At 28.1% G+C, this 10,456-nt stretch overlaps 1 protein-coding gene across 1 annotated transcript; it reads right to left on the reverse strand.

Annotated features, from left to right (window-relative positions):
- Positions 1-517: 517 nt before the first annotated feature.
- LOC108747978 lies at positions 518-10,456 on the reverse strand (the record flags this gene model as incomplete). The annotated part of the gene is made up of 9 exons (XM_018485916.1): positions 10,400-10,456; positions 9,893-10,094; positions 4,396-4,791; positions 2,283-2,505; positions 2,091-2,196; positions 1,896-1,999; positions 1,206-1,346; positions 854-994; positions 518-784 (listed from the first exon to the last, which is right to left on the reverse strand). Coding segments are annotated over exons 2-9 (1,579 nt in total), but the record flags the coding sequence as incomplete, so codon positions are not given.

The raw sequence follows: 10,456 nt of genomic DNA on the forward strand, positions 1-10,456 counted from the left end.
CATTTTTCTTCAGATGAAACGCGAAGTGGATGGAAAATCGAATATGCTCTTTTGTAATTGCCATCGTGAACACTACTGATTTTTGAGGTTATGTGCATCAAACGCCAAACCGTATCGCATTTCAGGAGGTTAAATGTTACTGTTTTAAAACCCCAAAAGGGCGGGAAGATATATAAAATTTAAATTGTTATTTCGGTTGTATCAAATCTAAAGCTCAGAACTTTTTTGTACACATTATAAATGTAATTGTGAAACAAATATTTTTGTCTTGGAATGTCTATATAATAAATATTTATTTTATAATTGTTTTAAAATATTTTTTATCAAGTATTTCTTTTGCACTCTCTCTTTTTCGCTCTCATAAGTACATTGACTCTCTAAATATTTAATTGATAAATTTATAATTAAATATGATTCAAGTTTGTCACGTGTAAGTGATCAGGATTACTTAGGTGAAAAAATTTACATTCATCATAAAAACATGACTGTAACTTTTGAATATTTTTTATGGAAATACTGTGCAAGTGAAATGTGTATTTATAACGTGATTCAGTCAAATTAAGATACGCTGTACTTTCATCAAAGTTTATATTGAAACTGCAGAAATACGTATCGAAATTTATTTTTTTGAGGAAAGATAAAATTGAATCCTCTTTATTAAATTTTTTGAGCGATAAGTTAGATTTGATCCTCCTATTGCATCTTATAATGTGGCAGTTTTCGTTAGTGCATGTATCGCTGACAACTCTTAAAATCATGGTTTTACGACATCTGTCTACAACCTCTGCAAAATATATAATGTAAAATTTAAGTTTTTTTTACATCTACATAGTACATAAATTCTAATACTTACCAATATAACACGGTGCAGTATTAAATATTATATTTGTCGGGCTTATCTCCAAATTGTTACGTTTAAAAAGTTTATCTATTTTAGATACCACTTTCCATGTATTTATATTCGAAAAGTAGACGTAAATTTTACTTTTCATACCTGTACAAACATTTTATAAAGTTTTATTTGTATAGTGAATGTATAAATTTTTATAGTGAAAAATTTTTATAGTGAATTAAATTTGTATAGTGAATATGAACACTTTTCAATTTTCATAATAAGCAATAAATGTGAACAAATGTGTTCGATCTGCTGAAATGCTCTCATCAATTCTGCCAGTCTGTCAATATTCTGCTAACATTTTACTTACCATAGTTTTCATAACTTGTTTGGCCTTTATAATAATATGGCGCAATCAAATATCTACATACGATTAATTTATCGTCCAAAACGCAATGATTATAACGATCATGTATATTGAAAGGTGCGTCTGCACCCGATGTCCACAAGCCTGCACAATTAAACAAAAATCTTTAAGGACATTATTAAACTCCATTGAATTCTACATACATACTGAAACCAGCCTTAAAGGACGACCGATTGTGTGCAAGTGACAACGATGTAAGTTGAGACCTATGTTTGCCTACAATACACTACATTAAAAAAAAAGGCAAACATCCTCGACTCACACAAGTGTCTCTTGCACACTGTGCAAGACTGTGTCGCCCATTCTCCATTACATTTGCATAAAGAGGCTCATTTTAGTATGATAAAGAGCAAGATAGAATTCAAAAATATTTTCGCACCCAACTATACACATTTATGGAATATTTAAATACAAAAGCAAAAATTAACAAAGAAATACTATTTTATTTAATGACAGACAATTTTAAGACTAAATTAATAAATAATTATAAAAGCAATTTTATGATTAATCTAAAAAAATATACATCATAATCTTCTTAGAGAATTATGACATAAAGTTTAGTAAATCATTACCTGTATACTTTTCATATTGTATTAATAAAATGCATATTACATAACTGTATAATGAAATCACCTGTATAAGTATCGTAGATATCAACACTTTTGTTAGAACCGCCCACAAGAATTAATTTGTTTTTTATAAATGCAGCAATCATATCCACTCTTTCAGTTGGCATACTAAAACATTTGCAGAAATTATTTTAACAAATAACATACTATTTATTTTATTACTCTTTTCATTTATTTAAGAATGCATTAGGATACTTACGTAGTCTCAAGGAACCATTTTTTAGATATCAAGGAGTAACGCCACACATTTTTGTTATATATTTCTGTTTGAAAAAATTCTCCACCACAGAGGTAAAGATTGTACTCTAAATAAATTACATAAAATATTGAATGTGAATAAGATAATATTATTCTAGATAAAACAGAATAAAATCAAAAAAAGGCTACATACTTCTTCCAACGATTTGCATCCCATATAATATATGATTTTCATCAGTACAATATTTAAGAATATCTTCAGGATATTTAAATGAGGTAAGTTCAAAAAAATCATTACCATCCCAACAATGAATAAATTTTTCATTGTTATCAAAATGAATGTTTTCAGAAGATATAACACTGTTTAGTATTTTTGTTTCCTTATTCTTTAAAATTTCTAAAGGAATTGTAAAATCCTGAAAAGAATTGATTTCATTACATAGAATTCTAAATGGTCAAGAATAAACTTTATTATACAGAATTATAATATATTAATATGCACACACACGCACCCACATACGCACACATAATAGAATATAATATAATGTAAATAGGCATAGTGTTTTTGCACATATTTATTGCCACAGCCAATTAGAATTTAGCCCTTTATTCGTTTATTCTTCGGCGGTAATATAAACTAATTTAAAATCTGATAATTAAAATACTAAACTTTACTTAGTTCTATTTGGAAATTATAAAATTTATGATATACCATGTTTCATATTATTATTTCACAGACTCTATACCTATATACCACTACATATGTATATATTACACTGCAAACTTCTTAGCATAAACTTATGAAAAATTGGCTCGTAATGAATATAGCGGTGCTGTGCATACGTCAAATGTTAAGCCGAAAGAATGCAATATTATGACTACATCCTACCTACCATGTGGTATCGTGGACTTTTGGCAAACATTATTTTAGGTTCCTTTCATGATAGTGCCTAATAGAATATGTTGAATGCTTTTCATTTGGTCACACAAGTGTTACAAGCATCCTTTTTATCATTAGGTTATTTGTAATTATATTATATTATTAATCTCAAATAATTGATTTTTATTATATTACTTACAATACATGTAATTACCGTTTTATATTTTACGTTTTTATAATTTTTATTCTTATGTGTAGCTATGTATAGTTATGTTCTCGAAAGTTATTCTTAATAGTCAAAACGGTTTTCACATTTTCCGATTATCTGACTCATAGAATATGGCTACATCCAATAATACGTGGATACAAATCATTTTATTTCAACAAGAAGTATTGTATTCTGTTGACAAGTTATTAGGAGTGTCATATTGACTGGGATTTTATTATAAGAAACGCGAGAGAATAATTGTAAAAGTATTTCTTATTTTTACTGTTTAATTTAGTTTGCAAATGTTTTGTTGTAATTAATTTTAATTTCTACATTAAGAATAATCCAGAAAGAATCAAAACGTTCATGATTAGGTGTATATGTATGGAAAATGAATAATTAGCAGTCAACATTCATCTTAGTTCATAGCTCTTATATTACATCGTTTATTTTTTTATCGTTGTCGATATTCAGTAAGTAATAAATATAGAACAATATTTGTATCGACTTGTGTCTACAAATGAAAAATACTCCATGTCGAATTGCATCATGAATATAATAATATATATTTTAAAAACAAAATAATACAATTAAACAAATCTATATGTTTAACTTGTTAACATAAAATTCAACAATACAATTCCATGATTAATATAATAACATTTTCTCTTGGTTGCACAAGTGCATCCTGAGTGCATATTAAAACCATTATACATTTATTATGTATAACTAAGTGTGTAAAAGTATAAGTACTAATATAATCTTAAATATGAAATAAAATTAGAATTATTGGAAAATGTAGATAAATATTTATACAAAAATACAAATTTAGAAAGATTTATGATGCATAGGACATTATTTCTTTTTCACATAAATATCCATATTAAAAACAAAATAATACTTTTTTAAAAAGTTATTTTGTCATCTTTTAAATTCTATGTAAAAATTTCGATAACAGAGATTTTAGTCCGGTATATTGCATAAATCATTTTAACTTCTTTATTTTCTTAATTTTGATCTCAAATTCTTTTTTAGGAATCACAAATATACCTATACACTAAATTTTTGGAAATTGACTTTTTTTCTGCTTCCAAAAACACATTTTATCCAAACATTCTGCTGCTCAAGGAGAAGCTTAAGTGGCATTTCTCGTATTTAGGAGATTTACTAATTTAATTTTTAAAGTTTTACTTTTGTAAATAATATGCTTGTACTTACATTATGGTGCTTCATCCATTTATTTGTGACTTCAATTAAATAAGATGGCGTGGATGTTATATTGATATTCCCAATTAATTTAAGCAAATTATCCTTCGACAGCTCATAAATTGAATTAAGTGGTAGATCATCGAAACGATCTAAGCAAAATGCGAATGAAACATCTCGGAGGATATTTAAATTCAATTCTTGTGATAATAACCATATATCAATTACAAATTTTGGTGGCATAAAATATAATTTTTCCTCTATTTTATAGATTAAGTATTCTATTAGATTATTTACTCCAAATATAATACTTAATTCTAGTAGGCTAAAGAGCCGATTACATTTTTCAATATTCCAATTATTTGTAAAGATATCAATTTCGTCATTGTGAATCCAATCAACGAAATCCTATAAAAATAATAATTGTTTTTAAATTGCAGTTGTGCAATCGGATCTATACATATGACTATGTAATTTCTGTATACATGCATAATATAGAATAATATCTCAAAAAATATAAAAGATATAGAAAAACATTTGCAAAATCGATTGAAGGGATATATCTTTTGTAAAAATTTTTCTCAAGATTTTCATACTAATTAAGACATTTTTTACTAAAAATTGAGAAAATTTTGAAGCATTGTGTAAAAGTAGTTCACACAACTATTTTTTGTTCTAAATATAATTTTATAAAAGAACTAGGTAACTAGGAGCTAATACACAGTTGTTGTTCGTGTACGTTGACGAATCTTTTTTATTCTTCCATTCTATATACATTAGATATGTATGTAGAGTGGAAAAATAAAGAAGATTTGTTAACGTACATGAACAACAATTGTGTATTAGCTCTTAGTTGCCTAGTTTTTTGTAACATTATCTTTAATTTAAAGAGCTCAATTAATTTTTACTATTATCTTTTGTTCGTGTAAAATTATGGTTGTTAGGAATAAAACTTTCTTGAAATATCGTTTTTTTTCTTTCGGAGCAAATATTGTCAAAACTGTATATATTTTCCCTGCAGTAATTTCCCTTGTAAAAAAACTTTCTCTATTTCCTCTTAGAAGTTTTCATATATGTGCAAAATTTTGAAATATTTAAAAAATTCTCATTTTGCAATTTCTAGAAAAATAAGTTAAACTTTTTTAAATTTTATATTTCTTCTTAGATTAATAAAATAAAAAAATCTTAGAAACCCTAGAATATTTCAGAATTTATATATATGACGAATTCTAAAAGTGATAAACAGTGAATTTTTGACGATCTCCGATAGCAAGATTAGACGCGGCATTGCACCATTCATTTCTCTGTTAAAGCGAGTTTAAATAATCCAGAGACCAAGTACGCTGAATGAAACACATGAGTTGCCATTGCAAAAGTCTATTCGAATCGATTGTAACCACAGATTCTTCCAGGACAGATACGAGTAATCGCAACCTATCAAAAAATGGCACAAAGAGAGTATGGCCAAATCACTAATTAGGTCATCGTTAAGCACAATAACAAAACGAATTCAGAAAGAACTATTATATATACGAATATATTATATACACGAATTAAGGCTTCTATTTGATAGAGAAATGTCACGAATTCGTCCCGAAAAAGCGTATACGACCCGACGATTCTCTTTTGATGCGTTTGAAAGTTTTTAATTCCGACCTCTTACAGGTCTCCAAAATTAGGCGCAGCTGAAGGAGTAAAATACGTTCCTCTTCCTTTTATGATAAGTCACTCTCCAATTGTTAACTTAAATATATCAATAAGAATCTGATATAATGCATGTCCCAATTTTAGAATTTCTTTCTTATCATATTTACAACAAAACTCTTGCACTCAAGTTTGAATTCGTTAGTGACTGTCTATATTGAAAAGAAGGATGTGTCATAACTTTAGAAGAATGTTATATCACTAATGACACCAAAAAAAGTCGAAACATTCGAACAACTAGTGTATCTGATAGATCAAAATTACATTACTTCTATCGCTGTCACTATTTTCCAGTAAAAAATTGTTCATACATGAATATTTATAAATATGTATAAACATACATAAATATTCATGAATATGTACTCGTATTAATACATACAAAATATGTCCATATCTGTTCATACATCTCTATTTTTTTTGTAAAATTACCATTTGGTAATAAAAATAATAATAGTAATGTGAAAACATTAAAAATAATTAAAGGGATTTTTGCATTGTTCGTTTTAGAAAAAAATAAGTTCCCAAAAATTAAAAAAGAAATTGTTCATACACAATTATGCATAATTTTCTAAAATTATACATAAATAATTTTTTTACATTTCTTTAACTTTTATTTTTCTTTTTCTAAAACAAATAGCATGAAAATTGTCCTTTCAATTATTTTTAATGTTTTCACTGCTATTTACACTAAAAATAATTTTACAAAAAAAAAGGCATATTTCATGTACGATTATACATGTTTATGAACATTTATGTGTGTTTACATATTTATACATACTTATATTACATATTTATACATATTTATACATATGCATGAAAAATTGTTTACCGGGTTGTTTGCATTGTGTCCGGGGCTTTATTCGTAAACAAGAATTATCTAAGGGAGAGAATATAAAGAACGCAGCACTTCGTCTGTGAAGTAAGTCCCAAAATTGAATTTCAAGGTGGAAGTACATTAATGTCCGTTTCCACCAATGTAGATTAAACTTTAATCTCGGTTCAACTTACTCTTTTTCTAGTTCTAAAGATTACAAAAGACGAAGAGAAAGACTTGAACCGAGATTAAAGTTAACATTGGTGAAAATGGGCATAAATGTGTTTTTCAAAGTAAAATTTTGTTTAGAAACTAATTCACGGACAAATCCAGCTAATGCTAAATATTCAAATGGTCATACATAATTAAGAAAATTCGATTCTGTTAAGGTTGCGCAATGGGTTGGGAATCAACAACGAAAGAAATAACACGCTGAGATACCGAAAAATACAAGAAGCGTAAAGAGAAAACGACCGACGCGTACGAATGTCGCCAACGCTCTGAAAAGACAAAAAAAGGAGCTCTGAAAAAACAAAAAGGGAGCGCGGCCGCTGTGTTAAATTGCCGGCGCGAGAGGGCGCTGTAGAACACGGATCGGTTCGCGGTAGTATCGCGCTAAGAGAAACTGATTATTTCCAACAGATTCGTATTACTAATATTCCGAATTAGTAAAGAATGTCGTAACAGAATCGTAACAGAATTGTAACAGAATGTACAAATTGCAAATGCAATGTTAAATGTGTTTTCCAAAGTAAAATTTTGTTTCAAACAACTGATTCAAGTACGACTTGACTTCAAATTTAAAGAAAATTAAAATTTTGCGAAATATATATGGTATAAAACATTCTCGAAATATACATATTGTGTTATATTACAGTTATCTTGTTGAGCTGACATTTCATGTTACATATACGTTACATGTAATATTGTATTTACTGGGATGTTCATATATATAATATTTTTCCCGGGTAATTCGCTATGTTTTTTAGTTGACATGAATTGTTGCTGATGTACGATAAATGTATAATAAATTACCGATAAGTGAAAATAAATAGATAAAAAAATTATTTTATAAATTTTTAAATAGGTGACATTATTTTCATGATATAGTAATTCATTGTGGCAATTAATTAAAATACTCGTATACTCATTCGGCGCGTTTTCACTCAAAATGAAAGAATCTGACAGAAAAACGCGGCGACCGGCCTTGTGAATCCTTACCATCTTATAATTATCTATTTTCTAAATAAATATTTTAAAATATAGCGAAACTAAAATAATCCCAACAATTCGCAGTATAAAACGTGTAGTTTATTATTATAAATTGCATGGTTCATTATACACACACCCCTTGTATACAATGAATCATTTCCCATTTTTTGAAATAATCAAAATTGTGACTAAACTTAAAAAATAATTTAAAGATTATTGCTTACTGTATGTGTATCCAACTAAATTCATAAACTGTATGCCAAAACTGAGATCTTCAACTCAATCATTGAGAGAGATCTATTGTGTGATTCAGCAAGAATAGCAGGACAAAAATTACCATTATGGAGAAGACCAGGCTTCGATTCGATTCGATTATTACTTACACTTTTATTAAAATTTAGGTGAGAGCAGAGACCATATTTTAAATAATTACCACAATGAATTATTATTTTGAAAGTTATCGTAAAAAAGTTACTTAATCTTAGATTATCTAATCTTAGATTATCTACAGTAATCCATGATTCATTGTTCACTACGTTAAAATGATTCATTGTAGACTACCTAACCTTTTCCACGATAATCTCCAAAATAATGTAGGAAAATAATACAACAGAAAAAAGTTGCTTACTCAATAATAAAATCTAATCTGCATACAAAATTAATGCACAATGAAAAAAATGATAGGTATAACAACAAAAACATAAAAAATGCGTAAAACTTACTAAAAATACTTACTTTACAATCCAAAATTCTTAGAATATAATATTACATGGCCATCTACCAATCGACTGGGGAGCCGAGAAAGGATTCAAATGTGAATCGCTGCATGATATAGCACAATCTGGGCTACATTTCAAAACTTCCTCTCCGAGTAAAATTTTACTCAGAATATATAGTACACGTAACGTATACTATAGAAAATAGAGTAAATCTTCCTCGGAGAGGAAGTTTTGGAATGTAGCCCAGATTGTGCTATCACGTAGCCCTGACAAAGTCGCATTTACGAAATATCACAATGGTTCATAATGTACTAATGCATAAATACGTCTACTAAACTAATAAATCATAAAATTAGTACAATATTATCAATTTTTAACTTTAAATTATTTCAATATTTGCAAGGACGCAAACTCCCGTAAGGATGTCTTTAATAGTATCTGTGATTATATATATAGTAATATCCAGAGCCCGGACACAGTGAAAAATGACAATAAAATCGATGTCGAATCGCCATCTATTCGACGTTGATTTGATGATTCCGGCATCGAATCGACATCGATTCAATGTCGACTCCATTATCATTTCTCACAGGGGATTATCCGCCGACCGATTCGAGTCGATCGTAGCGCATTTTTCATGATTCTCACTGCCACTCGCCAAAATCCGTAGTGAGCGACCGGCGGAGCGACAACGTTACAGCGTTAAGAGATGAGATGTAGTGGGGGCACTTAGCTATGGTGCTACTAGAGAGAATTAAGGGAGAATGGAGCAGATAGCATTCTCTTCTCTGATTGTGACTCCGCCTGACTAGTTTACATTTATATTAAATATATATAATCATCATCACCATATGAAATTATGAATAATCAAATATAATCATATATAAGTTATACATAATAATACATATTATTATGTATACATAATAATATATATTATACATGACCACGTGTAAAATTTGTTTACTGGGATATAATCTTTATTCAAAATATTCTTCTATATCTATTTTATTTTTAAACATTTTAATAGTAACAAGAATTACTTCTATTAAAATTTACTTACTTGAAATGAAATTGAAAGAATATTGTAATATTCAATAATATGTTCCTTCTGACGATATTCTAAATAATTTTCAGACAAAAGAGCAGCAAAGTACTGACTCTTGCTGATTAATTTTTGCTTATCAACTTCAAATCTTTTCTTTTTTAGAATCAATATCACTGTATCACGCGGTTTCTCAATTTCCTGGCTCTTATTTTCCATTCTAAAATCAATACGATAAATATACTTATCTTTAAAAAAAACTTTTACGAAAAAGTACAGAAAAACTACGTAGATTAAGAAAAGAGCTTAAAAATTCTTAAATTTTTGTAGATATTCGTAGAGTGGAGTTGTTTAAGAGCGGAAAATTTCTTGGTTTTTCAAACAACGCCACTCTACGTACCATTATAAATATTTATTAAAAAACTACGAATTTCTAAGATATTATCTCAAGCTATGTAGTTGTTCATAAAAAATTTTCAAAAGGGTACTAAACATATAAACATATAAATTATTAGCGCTACTCACTTTTATTCAAGATTTTTCACTCGACACGTGGCTTCAGTATGTGTACACTTTCTCGAG

The sequence above is a fragment of the Trachymyrmex septentrionalis genome, unplaced genomic scaffold (genome assembly GCF_001594115.1).
Source record: "Trachymyrmex septentrionalis isolate Tsep2-gDNA-1 unplaced genomic scaffold, Tsep1.0 scaffold21, whole genome shotgun sequence".
NCBI classification, from domain to species: Eukaryota; Metazoa; Arthropoda; class Insecta; order Hymenoptera; family Formicidae; genus Trachymyrmex; species Trachymyrmex septentrionalis.